This window comes from Silene latifolia, chromosome 1, assembly GCF_048544455.1.
Source record: "Silene latifolia isolate original U9 population chromosome 1, ASM4854445v1, whole genome shotgun sequence".
Lineage (NCBI taxonomy): Eukaryota > Viridiplantae > Streptophyta > Magnoliopsida > Caryophyllales > Caryophyllaceae > Silene > Silene latifolia.
The window spans coordinates 81,494,657-81,518,897 of NC_133526.1; the positions used below are offsets into that span (position 1 = coordinate 81,494,657).

The following is a 24,241-nucleotide window of genomic DNA, read 5'->3' on the forward strand; positions in this document are numbered from 1 at the left end:
TTCTCTATTTTTCATTCATGCATTATTCATTCACCTTCTCACTTTTATCTCTTTAAAATAGTTTTAGAAACTCTAAAAAATGATTCATCTTTATTCTAATATTATCATAAATATTATTACTAGTGTAGTAATACATATTATTATAATTATTTAAGGATACTAATATATAAATCTAGTTAATTAATATATATTAGTTTTAAGGGAAAGTCTTGGGTGCAATTTAAAAAGAGTATCTCTATATTTGAGGTTGGAGGATCATCCATTATTATTATGCTCAAGACCAAATAAGGAACGTGTCCTTATTTGTGCCCTAATTTTCGAACCAACAACAATGTAAGAACCATTGTTTTCTTATTTTATCTCTACTTTAGTTATGCATGCACTAGATCTTAAGAACTTATATTAAAATGCTAATTACTTCATCATTAGAAAAGTCTAATCATAGGTATATGAACCTAATAATTGGTATCAGAGCATAGGATGTTGCATGCATAATCGATTTATAGTTTTTACGAGTTATTAGTAACTTAATTAAAATTAAAAAATTTTGATTTATTAGATAAAGCCACGAAATCATGATGCAAGTTGTATATTCTGGTCCTAAAATGTATTTAGGTCATTTTTATGATTTATGGTATTTTATTGCTCATTTTAATGATTTTTAGTGATTTTATTACATTTTAATGATTAAAATGTTGTTTAAAATGCTAAAAATAGTTAGACATAGTTTCTGACCTTGAAATTTTTATATGACCTCACATGCATATTTTACCTATTGTATATAAAATTTCTTATAAATTTTATTTATTTTGCATGATTTATGATTTTTATGAGATAAAAATAGATTAAAAGGAGATAAAATGGTTAAAAATAGTTAAACTTTGAAGAAGTCCATGATATTTTAATATGTTGTCAAATGTAAATTTTACTCACTGTGTATAAAATTTAAGATGAACTCAATTTATTTTGCATGATTTATGAATTTTTAGTGTAAAAATGACATAAATAGTGACTATTTTAGCAAAAATAGCTAAAACAAATTTCATGGCATGAGAAAATTATTTTAGATTGCATTTATATCCCACTAATCAGATCTAAAGTTGTAAAATTGATTAGATTAATTTTTGTATGCTTTAGATATTTTATTTGATAAAACCGATAAATCGCAACTACATTTTCTCGAAATAAATTCGAAAATTTTAAACCATGATTTTTGACATTATGAGTGTCATGGATATATTCCAGAATGTTCTGAAATTCAAAATTCAAAATTATTGTAATTTAATTTGGATTTATTTCATAAAAGTTATGATTTTAGAGTCAAAATGAGCATAAGATTATATCAAGTTGAATTATTGTCAAAAATTGAGTAATGACTAATTTTTGAATCCTAAGAGAGTTAGGATAATTAATTTGGACTAAAATTAGATTTTAGTATTAATTTACGATTTTAATAAGTTAAAAATCGTGAATTTCCATAAAACCAGGTTATATGATCGTTATAAGTTAAAATAGGGCGATTTGGCACATAATTTGGCATGATAGACACATATTATAATGCTACATATTTCATTCTTGAATGTCATATTTTATTTATGTAATTTTGAATTATGTAATTTTATCTTAGTATGGCCTTAGTTTTTAATCGATATTACCCGTAATGTAAGAAGATATTGATTCAGTTGTAATTTAATGTGATCTCGTATCACTTTTATTTTACTAGTTTTTATATTACAAATGTATAATAGGAATAGCTATGTAATTTATTATTTGTAATTCCGGAGTTTATTCAAGATGGTGCCATTCGGAAAGGCGTTTCGACGAAGATGATGTTCTTGGGAGGCGTGCCACTTGAAGATTCAAGGGACCAAATGAGTTGGTTTCCGAATATGTAATAGATTATTTGATTTTCTTTTTTAGGAAGGCCATACTAGGAATTTTATTTTTGCTTTGCATTTCTTTTAATATGTTGCATGCATTGCCAAATCGCCATACTAACACATGCATATCATATCGAGTCTTCGACCGTGTCAATTATAATTATCGATAATTCGACTTTTAGCTCACTTAAAATTGATAGATAATAAATTGACAAGACCTTTGCTTTCAAAAGATTGAGACTTAGCCTTACCAAATAGTAGGAGCCAATGAATCTCAATTTCATAAGAGGTACAATACGATTTTGTCGGGGTGCTTCTATTGACGTTGGGTATGTGGGGTAATAAATAGTTATTACATTTCGAAAGTTTGGTTGATCTCAGCGAATGTACATTGCGACCATAGCCGCAATAGGTTCGGGCTAAAGATGAACTTAACATAAATTCATCGACCGAGAGTTCTAATTGTAGAATCGGTTAAGAGAGTTAACCTACCAAGTTATATTAGTAAAGGTGTAGAGGGCCCGTTGGCTCACATCCAAGTTAATATCAATTTTGGGTCTCGGAATCATTTATTATAGTTGGGTAAAGGTCACTATATAAATGCTAAGACTTGCTTAAAATATTTACAAGTTTTATTAAAACGATAAATGTTTATAGTTCCTTCATTTATCTTGTATTGATGTAATTCGTCTATATCATAAAATCCTGACTCTTCCAAAATAATCTAAATACTGATGGCGCGGGGGAGGGGTCGTCCTCCTAAAGGGAGAACATCTATGGATTCCTTGTCACCTCCTGCTCCTCCTCGTACCATTCTTTCTCGCAATTCTCCTATAATCACTCCAATGCCGAAAACTCAGGTATCGCCGACACGACAACCTCTCCTGCTTAATAATCTCATTGTGGATGCTGTGGCCAATTCTGTTAGTAAAAACCCTAATTCTGCAAATCGTGTCTCTAATTCTGCACCAATTGGACCTAATTCTGTGAATTACATTCCGAATTCGGTTTTAATTAAACCTAATCCTGCAACTTGTGTTCCTTCTGAAACAATTGGGCATGATGTTCATCTTGAATCCCAAATCCATCTCAGATAGTGGTTTCCCCCATATTTGTCTCTAGGTTACCTGATACCACAGTAGTTCTTGAAGCTAAGGCCACAGATATTGGGGCAAAGAACGATGTCCCTAATATGCCTGCTTCGACTCCTACTGCAATGGCGTCTAGTCCTACTGTTGCTAATAAAAAATGGTCTGATGTTGCTAAACCTAAAGTACCAATTAGCATGAGTCTTTATTTTCATCAAGCAAGTGATTCTGCTGAGGAAATAGATGTGGCTCTTGAGGACATTGTTGATGAATTAAAAATCTGGGAATTTACACTCATGGGGCACTTGCTTGGATCTAGACAAACTTTGAAGCAAATCACTGAATTTGTTAGTAAGAGTTGGAGTCATATTGCTTACCCAGTAGTGCAGTATTTTAAAAAAGGGTGGTTTAGTTTTCGATTTTCCAGTGAGGAGGAGATGAATAATGTCTTAAAGGATGGTCCCTCGAAGATGGGTTCCTACTCACTCATTCTTAAGCAATGGCACCCTTCCTTCTCCTTTGAGATGGACAAAGTTTCCATTGTTCCCATATGGGTTCTTTTCCCTGACCTAGACCCATACCTTTGGTCTCCTACTGTGTTGAGTAAAATGTCTAGCAAGATTGGTAGACCTATGTTTGCTGACTTGCCTACTACTAATAAGGAAAAGCTCTCATTTGCTAGGGTCATGATTGAAGTTGACATAGCCTCTAACCTTCCTTTGGAGATTTCCCTCAACACACCCTTTCGCCCATCTGTTCAAAGAATTGAGTACGAATGGATACCACATTACTGCGCCGAATGTGGTAAAATGGGTCATCTGAAGCAAACTTGTAAACTGAATAAGGCCAAGCTCCTTAAAGCTCAAGAGCAGAAGAAAAAACCTCAGTATGTTGCTAAGATTAGCCCTAGTGTGCTAGGTGGTGCTTCAATTACCATTGGGGTGAGTACTGGCTCCCTGGACAAGGAGATAAGCTCAGGCCCTAATCTTGGCTCAGTCTCTTCCTCCTCAGAACTGGTCCCATCAACTGTTGGAATTGCAGTGCACTCAGAATGCACCAGGAAGGACAAAGCTAGCCAGTTTCAAATAGCCTTGAAGAGAGACTCCTTGCTTGTGTCTACTTCAACATCTATAATTGGAAACAACCCCTTCACTGTTCTCTCTCTCCCTGAAGAAGGAGAAATTATTACTGAGACCCCTGACAATAGAGTGGGGGATCTAACAGAGGTTGAGCAGTGCCCTAATCATAGCTCAAAGGAGAATTTTTCTGTCACTGAATCTGCTACAGGACAAAACCCTTGTGTGTTAGGTGGTACTTCAATCACCAGAGGGATGCAGACTAACTCCTTGGAGAATGAGGAGAGCTCAGAATGTCCACGACTAGGCTTACCTAATTCCTCCTCTGAGTTGGTCTCATCACCTACTGGGATTGTAATGCACTCAGAATGCACCAAGAAGGACACGGTTAAACAGTCTCAAATAGCCTTGAAGAGAGACTCTTTACCCATGTCTGACCCTATAATGGTTGTTCCTTGTGAAGATAGCCTTGTCACCAATACTGAGACTCTTGCAACTGTTGACCAGGGTTCTTGTAACAACCCCTCATACCAAGGTACCTTACCAAGGACTACCCTAGCATGAGAGGTTGTTACCATCTCGGTTGCCCGAGGTTAGTATATCAAAAGCAACAATCCAAACAACTTTATTAAAGTATGAAGAATTTAACAATTACATAATCTCAGACCAACTCAAAATAAAAGTATAAGGAACTCAATACAACTGAAATCAAAAACAGCTAAACTCGTAACAGCGGAAGCTAGACTCGAAGTGATGAATCCCATGACTGTCCCATAGCTAAACTATTAGGTTCATATACCTATTATTAGAATATTCTAAAAGTGAACTAATTAACTTGTTAATTATTTGTTCTTTAGATCTAGTGCATGCATAACTAAATAAGAGATTTATAAGAAAACAATGTCCCTTACATTGCTAATTTCGGTTTATGGGCACAAGTAAGGTCTCCTACCTTCACTTGTTCTTGAGCTATGATGAGTATTAGGATGATCCTCCAAAGACCTCAAGTATAGAAGTCACTCCTCTTGATTGCACCCAAGATTATCCCTTATCTCCACTAAACTATATGTGCTAGATATTTGTTTAGTAGTTTACCTTAAAATTGATTACTAATACTCATATATTACACTAATAATATTAGTAATCTTTATGAACAAGATTGAATCAAAAACTAATGTTTTGATGAAGAAGAGGATGAAGAAGTAAGAGGTTTTGCATGTTCTATTTTTGAGAATCTTGGAGAAGGAAACTTGAGCACAAAAGCTCTTCTCATATCTTGAGAGAGCCGGCCCCTAGGCCTTAATAAGAGCATTTTATGTTCTCAAAACTTACTTCCCCTATGCTCATCAAAAGAGTAAATTTCTCTTCTCAAAAACCCACTTCCAAATGCACATGTTGGAGTGAATTATAAAAGAACCAAAAAGCTCCTCTTACACACATGATGGTGCGGCCCTTTTGCTCTTAATATGGTCCATATTTGTCTTATAATATTTGTCCCACAAATGCTTATAAGTCTCATGTTTAATTATCTCACATAATTAAATATTTATTTGATCATACAACAATTATGACACAAATTAATAAACATATATCCACTCAACTTATTGAGTAATATTTATCATTATATCAACATATAATGGGTCCCATAATAGCTAGTTAGTTAAATTTACAACTTCTTGTAAACGTAAATAACCAATTACCTCTACCTCGAAACTTTATAAAACCTCAATATAATTTAGTGAATTAACATATTAATCCACTAAATATGATCTTATTTAATCACATTATAATAATATACACACTTCCTCTTATTAAAAATCAATTGTTCATATTTAAGGAATTAATCAACTTGTATCAACATACAATTGATTAACTTTATAGATAAGGACATCATCCTTTAGGTGTGACCTTAAGGGATCAACTGACCACCACCGTCCCACGACAGTAACGTCAAAGTCTAGCAAGCCAATCGTTACCGATTAATGTTGATCAGTTGACTATATTATTGAATCATCCCTTACGTATTTTTATATGAGATTTAATTATGATATTAAATCATGTGATCGCACTATTGTTGAGGACACATTTCCCAACATAAACATCTGCATTACCTGTCATAATCTGCTCACCATCCCCGAATGGATCACCGTAGGTTTTACAAAACAACAACACGGGGTCAGTACCGTTCAATCAAGATAAGACAAACAAAGAATGTAACCGGCTGATCATCCTCCACAGTAACCGACTACACACCGAAGTGTGTAGCCCTGCCAGATTACCCATCGCAACAGGTAATCCACTCCGCCAGTGGGTGACCGCAGCCCATCCCCACCAAGTCCAGCTCATCAACGAGCAACTAACAATCCCTATCCCTTAATGTGCACATCCCCTCCCGTGACGGGTTCCACGGAGGGCGAACTAGGATGTGAAGCCACTCCCGCAAGTGACTCCACCACAATCAACACACACAACACAGTACCACAGCATCACATCTGTCACAACACCACCACCACCACCATCACAACACAACCACATCACCACCGTCACCACAACACCCATACTCCGATGATTAGCAGGTAACAACAATTACAATAAAAACACAATCATAAATCAATTAACAGTAACTGAGTAGGGAAACCTTAACTTAGCAACAATCAGCAATGATGAAGACAATCACTAGAACGGCTCCTCTACGAAGTCCTCGCCTAAACAATAATCACATAACACAATTACACATTGCACAATCCCATTTCCCCCAAATTCATAAATAAAGCAAACCCTGGAATTAATCATCAATGACATAGGGATAAGGACTTACCGACGGAAGAATGAAAGATTGAATGCAAAAGCTACGATGACCACACACACAGAGGAGAGATTTGGGAGTGATTAGGATGTCGTACGTATGATTAGGTTTTGTAAAATGATGTTTAGAAACTGCTTTATCTAATAAATAATCCCTAAACACTCCCGCATCAAACCGCTAAAATATTACTCGCCAGACCAGATACTCGTTCGAGTATAGAGTATACTCGGCCGAGTATCCTCTACTCGGTCGAGTATTCCTCATACTCGGCCGAGTATTCCTCGGCAGTAGCCAAACAAACTACACATCTACACTACTCGGCCGAGTAGGCTCTACTCGGTCGAGTACTTAGCCTAAGAAATCCGTAGTATTACAGTCTTCCCCCCTTAAAAAGAGCTTCGTTCCCGAAGTTCCAACCCAACCTATTAAACATGGACACCTAACACTAACTCCACCAACCACGCTTACTAGATAACATATCCTCTCGATATAGACTACATAATATTATCGAATAACCACAATACAATGTTGCCAACCTTGTCTCACTTCCGTAACACTCACTAGAAACTCAATACCAAGACAATCCACAAAATAAGATCAACCATCAAAACGGAATGTTACATTCTACCATCCTTAAAACGAACTTCGTCCTCGAAGTTTACTCACACACATAAACATCCTCACAAAATCCGTTACTCATACTCATAAACATCATACTACTACGAGCACTGCCATTACCTGTAATAAAATCGGCAATCACACAAATCCATCCTTATTCTGTACCAACACTCAAACTTCCAATTGCAACCTGTATGACCATCAAACTCTCTTATCGCATCCTAATCCTCTTAAGATAGATGTTATGTCCTCGTAACTCATTAATACTAGGTCCTTTGCTATACCTCCCATAATCCTCACTACTACTGCATGACAACGATAACCCACTATAACCTCAACACCTACAACCATTCCTATATCCAGGACTCTCTTTCTTTAACAGTTCTCGTGCCTCCAATTATTCCGCACTCCCATAGCATATATCATAAAATCCTCAGTATAACCACTACTCCATCTCTTCTACATTACCACAACACGACATACTTCTATATACATATAAACTCATCTCCACAATCTTATCTCACAATCCTCAAGTGTTACACATACTTACATTAGCTTCTCAAGTTCATCTTCTTTATTACCACTACTCCCTTAACTTGACATTATACTAAGTCCTAAAACTCCGTACTCCCTATCCCAAGGAAAGGTGCTAAACCACTTGTAGTTTCAAGTTCAATACCACACATGTTCCACAAATTTTTTTTTTTTTTCACAACTATGTCCACCAATGCCTCATCTAACACAAGATCAAAATCACTCCAACAAACTCTCACAATGGTGTCCCATTAATAGAATATTACTATGCCATGATAACAACAACACCATACCCAACTATCTCTCATACCATACTCTATTTTCACTCCTAAGCTGACACTGGTAAGAAACATCGGGAAATAACACAACGGTCTATATGCCCCGACCGACACTGACAAGAAATAGCAGCAAATAAATAACGATCTATGACAACACGAAAATACTCGTATCACAACCCGAATTACTGTGCACAGTGCGCAAAAACAACATCGATAGCCATCACAACTTTTACAATCTCATAACACTGACTCAGCACAACTTCCTTGACCACAAAACTTTCTTAAAACTACTCTACCAGATCACGACGCAACATATTAGATGGGATTACAAATACCAACTTTATGAATATTATCCATACCAAGACTCTCGAGGCCGGAACCTCACACCATCACTAACAGATATCATACATACACATATAAGTATAACCAATGACGCAGAACACATATATAACGACTCATAACTATCACGTCACACAATTACTCGTGAGGCCAGGACGTCACACAAAGTTTTACACATCCCATGGACCCATAATCGAATCTAACTAGCCAATCCTGATCTCGTAAATTACCACTTGACAATGAATACCTCTCATCCGGACTTAACTCAGGTGCCTTTCATAACATATTCTCTCATACACATAATTATCACCCCTCAGGCAAATGTAGTCATAACATCAGTACCCAACTTCCAACAAATACCTCATATATCCACACCTTATACTCCCTCACAACCAAACATACTAATCACCTCCACAAGATCAACCTCATTAGAACAACTAACTTCCCTAAAGTAACATCATCCTCAACCACTAGTGACAATACTATGACACCAACATCCTTCATGTGACTACTCTCTTACTATCACTTCTTAATATAACAGTCCGTTTCCTCTCTCTGGTTATCATCTCAAATAACGAACATCCAATCCATCAACTAAATCTACCTCAACATTATTCCCAATTCTATCCTTTATCATATCGTTGCCACTCTCTACCAAAATCTCAGATCGTGCAAGCACTCTACAAGCTTCTCATTCCATTAATACCTCGAAACTCACGTCTAACATGTCGTCCTGCTCTCCTATATAACCATTAACTCACACCCTCTAGTGAGGCTATCGTACATTTCCATAATTTCCTACCTTCATGCTCCTTAACTCCGGTCAATGTTTTCTCAACTTACTTCCATCCCTATTTCCCCCTTTTTACTCAATAATACCAATTCATAGTTCATCTCCTTTCTTTTTCTACCTAACTCTTTAGTATTTTGTTTATTTTCCCATAGCTTCACAACTCTAATTCTCTTAATTCATATCAATATCTTATCATTCTTCTTATCATTTATCCTCTCTCATCTTGCTTCTCAGTTATCTTTGTCACATCAAGTCCACACACTAACAGTTACTCTTCAATTAGTCGTATCTCCCTTTCGTATCTCTAGAAAACCAAAAATTTACCTCATACCGTTAATTTCCCAAAGAATTTCACACTAGGCTCACCCCTTGATATTTAAAATTCCCAAACTCAGTCACTATCTACAAATTCACAACGCGATATAACTCCATCTACGTTCACGAAATACCCCTCTACCTCATCCCTCTAAAGCAACCATTCATTACATATATCCTTAAGCAACACAATCCTAACTGTCTCCCTCCATAAACCCTTACACATCCCAATTTTCCACTATTTGCATCCTCATCTCGATCTTTCATCCTTACATTTCTTTACACTTATATCACTCTTGCCCATAAACACTGAATTTTATATTACTCAACACACTACTATATCACTTACCATATCTCAGCAACATGTTCCTTACCTTGATTAGCTCATCATTCCTCTCTTTCCTTTTTCCACTATCCCTCACAACCATATTAACACATGTCTTCCTTACCCAACACATATCCTTCACAAGCCGGAATTCACCTTGTCATAGCCTTTGGTAACTTACGTATCCAGACCGTCACATATATAAAAGAACGCTTTAAGACCCAAAACATACATGTGTACATACGCTACGACTCAAAACAATGTAAGAACATAGCCACCGACTCAAAACGGCTGCCCACTGAGGTACTCGATCGAGTAATGAGACTACTCGGCCGAGTTCACGACTCCAGAAGCTAAACAGAATTATCACAGAGAGATTACTCGGTCGAATATGGAATACTCGGTCGAGTATGAAAGATACTCGGCCGAGTAGGGCCTACTCGGTCGAGTATCGGCACAGTTCTCAGCACCGTCCAGTTTTCGTAAAACAGTCATATCTCACTCGTTACTCGGTTATTTTGGGCGTGTGACCTATCGTTAAAATCGTAAGAAGAGAAGATATCACCTCCAATTGGAATCATAGCAATATCATTTCTAGAACTCGACTTATGACAGTTTTAAGACAACCCTTCCATAATCGGTTTTCATACAAATCAAATTTTATAAACCCAAACAATTTGAACATGCATAAGGCAACAACAAGAACTCAATACTTCAAGAAAGCAGTACATAAATGCACTTTTATCATACCCACATGAAAATTAAACACGACATAAACTTACGATAACATACTTAAGCATGCAATTCTATATACTATGCATCGCTACCCAAAGTTAAGCATATTACGTCATAAATTTGAAAGCCACATAGTAAACACGTAACATGTCAATACTTTTCATGCCAAAACCGTTTCAACTGATTTCACACATCAATTCCATCATGCCTTTCTACCACTTTCACAATGTCCTTCACAGATTTTCACACATTACACCTTCTACCACATGTTCCAAGCATTCAATTTCGACACAACACAGTCCCTCCGTGACTGGCTTGAGATCGTAAGGGCCTTAATGCAACTTCGGGACGTCTCCGAAGTCTTTGCGGTAGCTCCAAACAACTCTCCCCGGGTTTATTTTATTTAGACTCCCTAAGTTCATTGGGTTCATTTGTTTCAGGTGCCGGAATCGTCATCTCTGATACCACTTTGTAACACCCCCTCATACTAAGGTACCTTACCATGGACTACCCTAGCATGAGAGGTTGTTACCATCTCGATTGCCCGAGGTTAGTATATCAAAAGCAACAATCCAAACAACTTTATTAAAGTATGAAGTGTTTAAGGATTACATAATCTCAGACCAACTCAAAATAAAAGTATAAGGAACTCAATATAACTGAAATCAGAAACAGCTAAACTCGTAACAGCGGAAGCTATACTCGAAGTGATGACTCCCCATGACTGTCCCATAGCTAAACATCTGCATTACCTGTCATAATTTGCTCACCATCCCCGAATGGATCACCGCAGGTTTTACAAAACAACAACACGGGGTCAGTACCGTTCAATCAAGATAAGAGAAACAAATAATGTAACCGGCTGATCATCCTCCACAGTAACCGACTACACACCAAAGTGTGTAGCCCTGCCAGATTACCCATCACAACAGGTAATCCACTCCACCAGTGGGTGACCGCAGCCCATCCCCACCAAGTCCAGCTCATCAACGAGCGACTAACAATCCCTGTCCCTTAATTTGCACATCCCCTCCCATGACGGGTTCCACGGAGGGCAAACTAGGGTGTGAAGCCACTCCCGCAATTGACTCCACCACAACCAACACACACAACACAGTACCACAGCATCACAGCTGTCACACCACCACCACCATCACAACACAACCACATCACCACCGTCACCACAACACCCATACTCCGATGATCAGCAGGTAACAACAATTACAATACAAACATAATCTTAAATCAATTAACAGTAACTGAGTAGGGAAACCCTACCTTAGCAACAATCGGCAACGATGGAGACAATCACTAGAACGGCTCCTCTACGAAGTCCTCGCCTAAACAATAATCACATAACACAATTACACATTGCACAATACCATTTCCCCCAAATTCATAAATAAAGCAAACCCTAGAATTAATCATCAATGACATAGGGATAAGGACTTACCGACGGAAGAATTAAAGATTGAATGCAAAAGCTACGATGACCACACACACAGAGGAGAGATTTGGGAGTGATTAGGATGTCGTACGTATGATTAGGTTTTGTAAAATGATGTTTAGAAACTGCTTTATCGAATAAATAATCCCTAAACACTCCCGCATCAAACCGCTGAAATATTACTCGCCAGACCGGATACTCGATCGAGTATAGAGTATACTCGGCCGAGTATCCTCTACTCGGCCGAGTATTCATCATACTCGGCCGAGTATTCCTCGGTAGTAGCCAAACATACTACACATCTACACTACTCGGCCGAGTAGGCTCTACTCGGTCGAGTACTTAGCCTAAGAAATCCGTAGTATTATAGTTCTAGCCAGATCTCTGGACTGTCTACAGTTAGTAGTGCTGTTACACCCTGCCTGGATACTGGACCCATTCAGAAAAGTATCCTTCGGAATTCTCCTAGCTCCGGTGTACACAAGCAAGGTCTCACCTGTTTACTGTCTGCCCCCCTGATAATAAGAACCCATGATTATTTCTACTTGGAATATTAGAGGATTTAATAAGCCTATCAAGCATAGTGAGGTGAACCATTTTCTTAATGAAAATAAAGTGGATGTGTTGGGTTTACTTGAAACCGGGGTAAAACAACATAAGGCTAAGAAGATTTTGAGAAATAGCTTTAGAAGATACAATGCTTTCTGCAACTACAACAAGCATAATAATGGTCGTATATGGCTCCTTTTGAATCCCACTACTACCACTGTTGAGATCTTGGAGGAGCACTCCCAGGTGGTTCATTACAAAATTAAACACCTGGCTACTGGTAGAATGTTCTTTTTATCAGTTGTTTATGGAAGTAATAATGCTGGGATTAGGCAAAAAGTTTGGGATTCCTTGACTAATTTTGCTCATAAAAATGAATGTTGGACAGTTATGGGAGACTTTAATGTCATCAGACATCCTCTGAGAAAATCAGGCACACCCCTCCTGTTCTCTCTGAATTGTTTGATTTCAATTCTTGCCTTCAGAATAGTGGTTTGGTTGATCTCAACGGATTAGGATGTGACTTTACCTGGTTTAACAAAAAAGAGATGGCAACCAGGGTTTACTCTTAGCTGGACAGGGTCCTGGTGAATGACAATTGGAGTCATCACTTTTCCCAAACTACTGCACACTTCTTATCTCCAGGAATCTCTGACCACAACCCTGCTCTTTTGACTTTTCATGATAATGACTATCCTAAAAAGCAATTCAAGTTCGTGAACTGTTGGGTTGAGCACCCTCAGTTTGGGCAAATAGTTACTGAATGCTGGGAAACTAGTCATCCTAGCAACTCAATGTTTAGATTAATGAATAAGCTGGAAAAAGTCAAAATGGGTCTTAAAAAACTGCATGTCAATCAGTTTGCTAACATTAGTAGCAGAGTGAAGGACAAGAGGGATGAGCTAGCTCAATGTTATCAAGACCTTCAGTCTAGACCTGATTTTGCTTCCCTTTTTGCCCAGGAACAAAAACTTTCACAAGAATTATGGCATCTCAAGGAGATTGAGATACAAATATTATACCAGAGGGCTAAATCCCAGGGCATTAAGTATATTGATACTTTCTCTAAATACTTTTTTGCAAAGATTAAGGAAAGGCAACAAAGCCAAATGATTGGTGATATTCATGGAATTGATGGAATTGATGGTACTCATCACAAAGGGCTCCATAATGTGGGTGAAGCCTTTGTGGATTATTACCAACAATTATTGGGGGAGAATACGTATGTCCTTCCTATTGCCCCTGAATTGTTTTCAAAGGGGAACTGTGTTGAGGAACATGATTACTTTGACTTGACTAAGCCCATCACGAGGCTTGAAATTAAAGCTGAACTCTTTTCCATTGACTCCAATAAGAGCCCAGGGGTTGATGGATTCTCCTCTGGCTTCTTTAAAGCAGCTTGGACCATTATTGAGCATGATTTATGCACTGCTATTGAGGATTTCTTTAAGACTGGGTTTATGCCTAAGCAGGCAAATGTCACCCTAGTAACACTCATCCCTAAAAAGCAGACCCCCCAGACTATTAAAGATTTTAGGCCTATATCTTGTTGCTCCACCATATACAAAATAATTAGCAAGATTCTCACAAATGGACTAAAGCTCATTATGCCATCTCTAGTTGGACCTGAGCAGGCTGCTTTTGTGAGTGGCAGAAGACTGTTTGAGAATGTCATACTAACCCAAAATCTGGTGAAAGGGTACACTAGGAAACATATAACACCTAGGTGTATGCTAAAAATTGATATCAGCAAGGCTTTTGATACCCTACAATGGGAGTTCATTCAGAGCATGCTTGAGGGGCTCAAGTTTCCACCCATGTTCACCAAATGGATTATGGGGTGTGTCAGTGGCTCATGGTTTACTTTAAAAATTAATGGCTCTCATCATGGCTTTTTCAAGGGTAGGAGTGGAGTGAGGCAAGGGGACCCATTGTCTCCTTTCCTATTTGTTCTAAGTATGGAAGTACTATCCAGGAGTTTAAGGGGTATGTGCAGTATACATGGGGTCTCTTACCACCCAAAATGCTCTAGACTGAAGCTGACTCATCTGGTCTTTGCTGACGACCTAATGATCTTTACTAGAGGAGACTTACCTTCTGTTTAGCAGGCAGTCACCATTTTAGACATTTTCTCCACTTAGCCAGGCCTAAAAGCCAACCTGGAAAAGACTGAAGCATATTTTGGAGGGGTGGCTAACTCTGTCAAGCACCTTATTTTCTCTACTATTGGACTCAATGAGGGGAAGTTCCCTTTTCGATATCTAGGGATCCCTATTCATTCCTCTAGGCTCACTCAAGACATGTATGATGGATTAATTTTGAAAATTCAAAATATTGCTACCAAATTCTCCACTAAGCATCTCTCTTATGCTGGAAGAATCCAAGTACTGAATTTTGTTGTTTTTGGATTAAATAACTTCTGGTGCGCGAGTATATTATTGCCTAAGCAAATTTGTAAACTTATTAGCAGAATAAGCAAGAACATTTTCTGGGGGCATGAGCTCACTGACAGGAAGCCTGTCTTCAAGAGCTGGACGAGTATTTGCACCCCTTGGGAAGAAGGTGGGTTTACAATCAAAAGTTTGCATGACTGGAATGTTTCTATCCTCTTTCAATGGTTATGGAAACTTGATCAGAATCGAGGGGACATTTGGACGAAATGGATTGGCAAATATATCACTAACACTATGTAATACTCTGTATTTATGAGTCTCTGGGTACTCTATCGAGTAGGCCTTACTCTGTCGAGTAAGGGTGAGTTGCGTTTTAAAATAGTTTCTGACCTGTTGGATACTCGATCGAGTAACTAGGATACTCGATCGAGTAAGGGGGCACTCGATCGAGTACCTTAGCTACTCGATCGAGTAGCCGGTTTACGGGGAGTTATTTCTCGGGTTTTGTTAATTATGCGATTAAGGTATATAATCTTTTCCGTCATTATTCTAAACACTTTTAAAAACCTAAATTACTGTCAAGCGAGAAAGCAAAGTACGTTCTTCACTTTAATCGCATTGTTAGCAAATTCCGGTGTTTGGAAGGTCGGATTTCATCGTTCGTTATACCGTTGAGATCCTTGCGTCAAGGGTAAGAACTATGTACCATTTTTATGGTATTTCTTTTAAGTTGTTTAAACCCTAATATGGGGATTTGGAGGTTTTGTGTAGATTGTGATTTGGTAGTGTTTATGTGTTTGTATGAGGAGGAGGTTTTGTAGAAGAGGCTTTTTGATACAGCTGTTGAGACCGTCTGATAGTTGTGCTTTCCAGGTAGGATTTCCTACTCCGTATTAGTCCCATAATGTGATGTTGATGTGTTGTGGTTGATTAAATAATATAGTAATTATATTGTGATGGCTTGTTGATTGTGATTGTTTGTCTCTGGTTCTCGAGGCGTGTCCTCGGCTGAGTGGGGTCACTTGCGGGAGTGGCTTCACGCCCTTGTTTTGCCCTTCGTGGAACCCGCCACGAAAGGGGATGTGCACATTAATGGACATGGTTATCGCTCATTATGAGGAGCGGGGATTTGGTGGGTACGGCTGCGGTCCCCCATCGCGGCGGTGTGGTCCAAAGTGGACGATCGGTGATTGAGATTGATGGGACTGATGTGATTGTGTGTGTGACGGTGTGAGATATCTGTTTATCGTATTGTTGATATATATAGATTGTGTGATTAGTACTGTCCCCGTGTTGTTTTTTGTAAAACCTGCGGTGATCCATTCGGGGATGGTGAGCAGTAATTGAGCAGGTTTGAATTGAGTCACATGGGATTGCTGGGATGTGCCACTGTCAGATGATAGAAGTCTTCCGCTGTAGCTTAGTCGTTTAATAAACTTTACATTTAGTTGATTAGACAGTTGGTTTGAGAACTTGTACCCGTATTTTGGGATTTGGCCTGATTGTACTTTTCACTAAAGTTATACTATTAAATGTTGTTTCCTTATTGTCTTATGATTATCATGCCTCGGGTAACCGAGATGGTAGTATCCTTATACCTGAGTGGTCCTGGTAAGGCACTTGGAGTATGGGGGTGTTACACACTATCTCCATCTGGGATGTTGCTGTACATGAGAATCATTCTGAGAGCATCAGAGGCATCCTCCAGATTCGAGACATTTGTATTCAGAATATGGGAGGGGTTAATTCTTTTAAGCTTTTGCTCCGCAGTTTCACTGTCAGAGATCAGTTTTCTATCAGGAAAGCTTATGAGCACCTCAGAAAACGTGGCTCCCCCCAACCAGTATATAAAGCTATACAACATGGCACCATGGTTTCTAGGCACAGGGTCATCCTTATGCTGGCCGTGTAGGAAAGATTAGCTACTATGGATAAGCTAATGGCTCGAGGTTTCCATATGGTAAACAGATGCAGCCTATGCAAACATGCTGCTGAGAATGCTACCCACCTCTTCTTCAACTACAGCTATACTGGTGAGCTGTTGAAATGTATCAAACAGTGGACTAAAATGAATTCGAGCAGTACAGAACTCCACTCCTTACTACTATGGTACAATCAGAGATTCAAGAAGAACCATTGGAGAAGCTAAGCAAATGGATGAGTTGTAGCATAGGCTGTCTGGTTTATAGTATCTGGCAGGAAAGGAACTTCAGAATTTTTGAGGGAAGGGAGAGATCTTCCCAAGCTTTATTCAAGGAGATACAGTTCATTGTTAGCACCTTACTCCTTCATTCAGTTACTGATCGTGTGTACTTGGATGTAATTGAAACTCTCAATACATAGGAATACTTTTTGTATAGCTAATAGAAAGGTATAGGACATATATTGTATAGTGGATATTTTTTGTAAGAAACTCATGTAATCCTTTTTATTTGGAATATATGAGAAATACCCTTATTGCAAAAAATATAGTTCCTTCATTTTATATTTTGTAGTCAATTTGATTAGTTTGCAATGTCGACTCCCATTTCATCCGCATAAACTAGCGCAAACGCTCCACCACTCCCAAATGCTTCTTGGCTCCGATCCTTTATGGATCAATGTAAACTTAAAAAGAATGGTTCTAACTTCGCCGATTGGGATGCACAACTCTGTTTGGCCGCGGAAGGTGACGACAAGCTTCGTTACCTTACCGAAGCCGCTCCCGCCACACCTACTACTAGGTCAACCTCCGCCGTAAGAGAAGCCTATGAGGCCTACCTAAAAGAGTCGGCCGCTATCAAGAACGTCTTGATTTTCTCTATAGAGCCCGATCTCCAAAGGAATGCATTAAGATAAGCACGGCCTATGAGATCTACACCAAGCTTGTGACCATGTTTTCACAAGCTCCAAGGATTATCCAATATGAGCCGGCCTCCGCATTTTTCGAGATCAACATCAAAGAGGACCAAAAGGTTAGCCCTCATGTGCTCAAGTTAATTGAGCTTGTTGAGACTCTTAAGATCCAAGGGATTGACATTCCCAAACAACTCGTTATACACCAAGTTCTACATTCCTTGAATAAAGTCAAGGCATATGTGCAGTTTAGGGTAAACTACAATATGAAAAATATGAAGACTTCGCTCCATGAATTGCATAAATTGCTTGTGCAAGCCGAGAGGGATATGGGTCTAAATGTTAGATCACCAAGGATGTGCTCGTTATTAATAATAAGAGCAAAGGGAAGTTTAAGAGGAGTTCTAGCAAGGGCAAGAAAACCACTCCCTTCAAGGGAAAAGGAAAAGCGTTTGAGAAAAGCTTTCCTAAAAAGGTGCTACTTCCGAGGACAAATGCCATTATTGTAATGGCGTAGGACATTGGAAGAGTAATTGTCCAAAGTATCTTGGTGATATCAAAGCTGGAAAGATTGTTCCGGTAGGTAAATAAATTTATCCCTATCATTTATGTTTTGATTTCAATCTCAACTTTAGTAGTGTGATACAAGTTGTGATTCTTACCCTTTTTAATTTGTTTTTAAGGGCATCCGAGCAAAGACAAAGGCAAAGACAAGCAAGCCTAAGGAGTCTCTTCAAGGGAAGCTAGAGTAGCCGCCCATAGTAGATGGCCTATGGAAGCTTGCCCTTTATTTTGATAGTCTTCGTTTTATTGTTTTATTTTGAAGTTGTTGTTTTAGAACTCTTTTAATTTCCTAGTTGGACATGGAAATTAGTTTATTTCCTTTTATTTTCAAGAACAAGAAGTTGTATTTGAATTTTAGTGGCATGGTTTTCAACCCAAGTCACTCGGTTTATGGGATTTTTTCGTTCTAAAACTTGTCATTATACACCTTTCATATCAAAACATAAATTATGTTGACTTAAATAATTAATCATAAAAAAAAAATTACAACGATTGGATCATTGTAATTAGTTCATAAGCCGTGAATTTGATTCTCACTTATGCTTTTGTGACTTAATATCACATCTTATTCGATATTAGAAAGTATGATTGTAAAATAAAAAAAGAGTTATTTAAACTCTAAAAGGGAAATTTTATACACCGATTAGCTACACCACTTATAACTAAGACTTGAGACCACTCATAAGACTCCATATGAGCTATGGGAGGACTTAAGCCCTAAAGATTAAATATGACATGGATATGAGTCCAATCCTTTACCTTATAAGGATTAGTCTATTTTGAAGCTAGATTAAAATGTCTTTACAAAAGAGTCATCCATTAAGATTATAACATGCGATATTTTCCACCTTCACAATCATAAGTTTGAAATTGTTTGTTGCTTATAAGGCTATCTTTAGAGAAAAATAGATGTATTTTTCAAAAGATAGAGTGGGAGAAAATTAGCAACAAACATATGACTAGTTAGGAACTAGTGAGGAGACCAAAAGAAAGCGTTCTTAAGTGAAACTCATGTCATGTGAAGAGACCAAAAGAAAGCTTTCTTAGGCAAATCTTTGAACTTGTGAGGAGACCAAAAGAACATGTTCTTTAGATAATAAGATTATAAAGTGGTTGAATCAAGTAAATTCAATTCTATTTACATTAGAGACGAACGAACCAAAGTGAAATCTGTGCAAAAGGGTAAATTTATTTAAATGTTGCATAGATAGACATAGAGGATGTCTACTAAGCTAAGTTAACATGTAACTATGCTAAGATACATGATATAATTGCGACACCTCATAATGTGTATGATCAAGTTAAATGTTAAAACCAAATTTCTAAATAGGTATTTAGAAAGGGGTGAGTGTGACATAAGCACAAGGTTTTAATTAACACTTAGATAGCAATGATCTTTTCAATCATGTGAAAAGAAAATGGTTTTACTCGAGTTGTCGAGAAACCATGTGTACGCATGGATTTGAGTGGGAGTCAAAATTGCCATGTTTAGACATGAAATTTAGTGGGAGAGATTGTCTTCCATATTGATGTCATATCACTCATTGAGGATGATAGGGTAACAATACAATCTATAAGGAAGTGTTTTGGTTTTCAATTCTCAATGAAAGATGACATATTGCATTTCAAAAATTCCAAATCTATTATGACATAGGAAATTTTAGATTGGCACTTAGATAAGTAACCTATATTGATAAGATTCTCTATCTGTTTAACATCAAAGGTTGAGTAGGTTATTCATATTGATGAAAGTGGAATCACTATGATAGAGTCATAGTCATTCACTGAACCTAATGAGTTGTTGATCACATAAAATTGATTGCTAATGTTTCTGCCATTAGAACGATTACGTATCCCATTATATGCACATGCCCTGATGAATCACATGCTTGGAGCATGATAAGTCAATAACAAGTTAATTTGAACGAAGGTCATTAGAAAGCCTTAAAGAACATCCATTAATATTCTTGAGGAGAATTGAGGATTTGTTCTTATGTTTGGATGATATACTAAGTTGTGTGTTTAAGGGTTGCACAAACTCCAGTTTTCAAACCTATAAGGATTTTTTGAAATCCTAGGCTGATTTTATTGACTTAGGAGTAAGTGAATAGATAAATATTTTAGTTTTAACCATTGCAAGTTCTATAAAAAGAATCTAAGTACATTGTGATAAGATGGTCAACATAGGGAGTGAGAGTAGATCCCTCTACCAAAGACCTTATCACAAGTTATAAGATAACAGTGAGAGCATCTTCCATGTATAAGAACCCAAGTCTAGTAAGAAGACTAGACATCTACTTAGATAAATTCATGTCATTAGAAATAACATTGAATAGGAGGAAATAGCAATTCCTAAAGTTGGAATGTACACTATAGATTATAAGATATAAAGTAGTAATAAGGTATTGACTATTCATATATGATAATCACATTTATCGTTTGAGTTTCTTTAAACTCATCCATTACTTTCTTATATCCAAATGGGTTGTTGAGACAATATTGAACCCTATTGAAGTGAACTAGATTGATATATTATGTGCCCCTGGTTGCTTATAGGAGGTGACTTCTCGAAGTGACTAGAGTGTGATGTGATTGATGGCAAGTTCAAGTGTCATAGGGTCATATGGGATGACTAGTCAATCACATAGACAGACTGTATGAGACACTTTGTCGGGCAGTGACCGCTTATAGAGTTCTGGAAATTCATAAAGCCTGGTCGTGGCAAGAGCTACTATAGTATTCTTATGAGTCAATTATTTTGACTAGATACTATTCGCCCAAGTTGGCATAAGTTTCTGATTGGCTTTGATTTATACTCTACGACTGTCGTAACTGAAGTTAAATGAGTATATTTTGGATCATGATGAACTATGGCTATACGAAGAGAATAGTGCGATAGGAATTGTCCACCCCCTTGTCAGGGTTGTTTGAAAGCTCAGGGCCACTCGAGGAGTAGTGAACTAAAAATGCGTGGCCACGCTCGGAAGGTATATAAGGTAGAAAATTCCGGTCAGACAGTTACTCTCCAGATCGAGGAAACCACTCAAGATATGATCAAATGCAAGTATGACCTGCAACACACCTTGTATTGAGTGGGAGATTGCATTAGAACAAGAGAATTGGTGATGCACACTTGTCTCGGACAAGTGGGAGATTGTTGGAGTATGTGTCCTCAACAATAGTGTGATCACATGTTTAAATCTCAAATTAAGAATACGTAAAGGATGATTCATTTATATAGTCAACTAATCAACATTAATCAGTATGACTGGCTAACTAGAGTTTGACATTACTGTCGTTTGACGGTGGTGATCAGTTAATCCCTTAAGGTCACGCCTATAGGACAATTCCCTTAATAGATAAGGTGATTAATTGTGTATCGATACAAGTTAATCAATTCCTTAAATGTGAACAATTCATTTGTGAGTGAGAATATTTATATCTTATTGTAATTTGATTAAATAAGATTTATTCTAGTAATTAAAAGAATTTATTACTAAAAATTCGTTATTGTTTGTGAAACAATTAAATTAAGAATGATTGATTAATTATAATTGCAAAATGTTGTGTATTATAATGACATGACCCATTTTATTTGTGTGATCAAGAATTACTAGACAATTTGTTATATGTAATTTAATTAATATATAATGATATTTATTTGATAAATATGCATTAAATTAATTAATAACATGTTTCATACTACATGTGACATATTGTGTGACAAGTGACAAATTGACAAAATAAAATGGAAGTCCATTTTATCCAAGTGACCAAAAAAATGGAGGGATTATAGGTTAGTGGGTGTTTTATTTAATTGATTAATAAAACACAATCATAACCTATTTTGAAGTAGCTTGCATCTATAATTCTTGTGAAGAACAAAAGCAAAAGTAAGAAGGTCATGCATTGGCCATCCACCACCCTACAACCGGCTACCCCCCTCCTCATATAGAGAATTTGTTCTCTATTTGTCATTCATGCATTATTCATTCACCTTCTCACTTTTATCTCTCTAAAATAGTTTTAGAAACTCTAAAAAATTGTTCATCTTTATTCTAATATCATCATAAATATTATTACTAGTGTAGTAATATATATTATTAGAATCATTTAAGGATACTAATATATAAATCTAGTTAACATATATATTAGTTTTAAGAGAAAGTCTTGGGTGCAATTTGTAAGGAACATCTCTACATTTGAGGTTGGAAGATCATCCATTATTGTTAAGCTCAAGAACAAATAAGGAAGGTGTCCTTATTTGTGCCCTAATTTTCGAACCAACAACAATGTAAGAACCATTGTTTTCTTATTTTATCTCTACTTTAGTTATGCATGCACTAGATCTTAAGAACTTATATTAAAATGTTAGTTCGCCATTAAAAAAGTCTAACAATAGATATATGAACCTAACAGACATAACATCTCATGCAGTTTTATATCGAATCATCAACCTTGTCAATTATAATTATCGATAGATCACTAATTTAGTTCACTTAAAAGAGATAGATAATAAATTGACAAGACCTTTTACATTTTAAAAGATTGAGACTTAGCCTTACCGATTAGTAGGAACCCATGAATCCCAATTTTATTAGGGGTACAATATGGTATTTTACTATACAGGGGTGCTTTCCTTTTACGTTGGGTAAGTGGGGTAATAAAATGTTATTACATTTTGAATTTTTTTGATCTCAACGGAAGTATTAGAGGGACCGTTGTCTCAATAGGTCCGGGCTAAAGATGAAATTGGTGTAATTTCATCGACCGAGAGTTCTATGTGTAGAATCGGCTAAATGAGTTAACCCACCAAATTATATTAGTAAGGATGTAGAGGGCCCGTAGGCTCCTAACCGAGTTAATATGAATTTGGGTCTTGGAATCGTTTATATAATGGGGTGGAGGTCTTTATATAAATGCTAAACTTGACTAAAATGTTTACAAGTCTTATTTACGATAAATGTTAATTTTTCCTTCATCTCATATTTTTTAGTCAATTTGATTTATCACAATGGCAACTTCTAGCTCGTTCGCACCACCTCTCACTACCGTTTCATGGCTTTGATCCTTTATGGACCTTTGCAAACTCGAAAAGAATGGTTCAAATTTCAACGATTGGGATGCGCAACTTCGCTTAGCCGCGGAAGGTGATGACAAGCTTAAATACCTTACCGCGGCCCCCCCACTACTCCTAATGCTAGGTTATAAACCGCGGCTAGGGAGGCCTATGAGACCTACTGATACCCGTCGATGTGAGTACCAAAGATAAAATTTATAATCTCCTATTAGGACTAACCTAGGCTAGTGGTAACAGGGTCGAACCACAAGGAGGCAGTTGTAAATTCTAGTTGCTCTATATTTAGTCTAAGGTAGCAAATGTGAGGGTTGGTTTGAATTGGTCTACAGCTAATAGTGAATAAAAACAGTAAATTAAATAAATGATTTAAACAGATAAAAGAAAGGTACTAGGATGGTCGGGTCATTATAGCTTCGGCGGCAGCAAACTAAGTCGGTCTGAATCAAATACAGGTAAGGCGGGAATTAAAGAGGTCCTCTCGGTCCACTCTTAACAAATAGCATCTCTCGATCTTGCTATAGGTCCCTAATGTCACTAATACTAACTTTCGTCCTGAAAAGTGACTAACGGTCTAAACTATACCTAT

The 24,241-nt window shown here is 37.2% G+C and overlaps 1 protein-coding gene across 1 annotated transcript; it reads left to right on the forward strand.

Annotated features, from left to right (window-relative positions):
* The first annotated feature begins 2,614 nt into the window (after window positions 1-2,614).
* On the forward strand, window positions 2,615-14,888 carry LOC141649358 (uncharacterized). The gene is made up of 5 exons (XM_074458052.1): window positions 2,615-2,887; window positions 2,974-4,579; window positions 12,634-12,723; window positions 12,851-13,216; window positions 13,429-14,888. Exons 1-5 carry the CDS (start codon window positions 2,615-2,617, stop codon window positions 14,886-14,888), a joined length of 3,795 nt encoding a protein of 1,264 aa, XP_074314153.1.
* Window positions 14,889-24,241: the final 9,353 nt, after the last annotated feature.

Bases quoted from the DNA above. Each gene is read 5' to 3' on its own strand.
- LOC141649358 (XM_074458052.1), top strand. From the start codon at position 2,615: ATGGCGCGGGGGAGGGGTCGTCCTCCTAAAGGGAGAACATCTATGGAT. The intron at 12,724-12,850 runs GTCTCACCTGTT...ATGAAAATAAAG, and splicing joins CTCCGGTGTACACAAGCAAG to TGGATGTGTTGGGTTTACTT. The intron at 13,217-13,428 runs GCACACCCCTCC...TCTTATCTCCAG, and splicing joins ACATCCTCTGAGAAAATCAG to GAATCTCTGACCACAACCCT.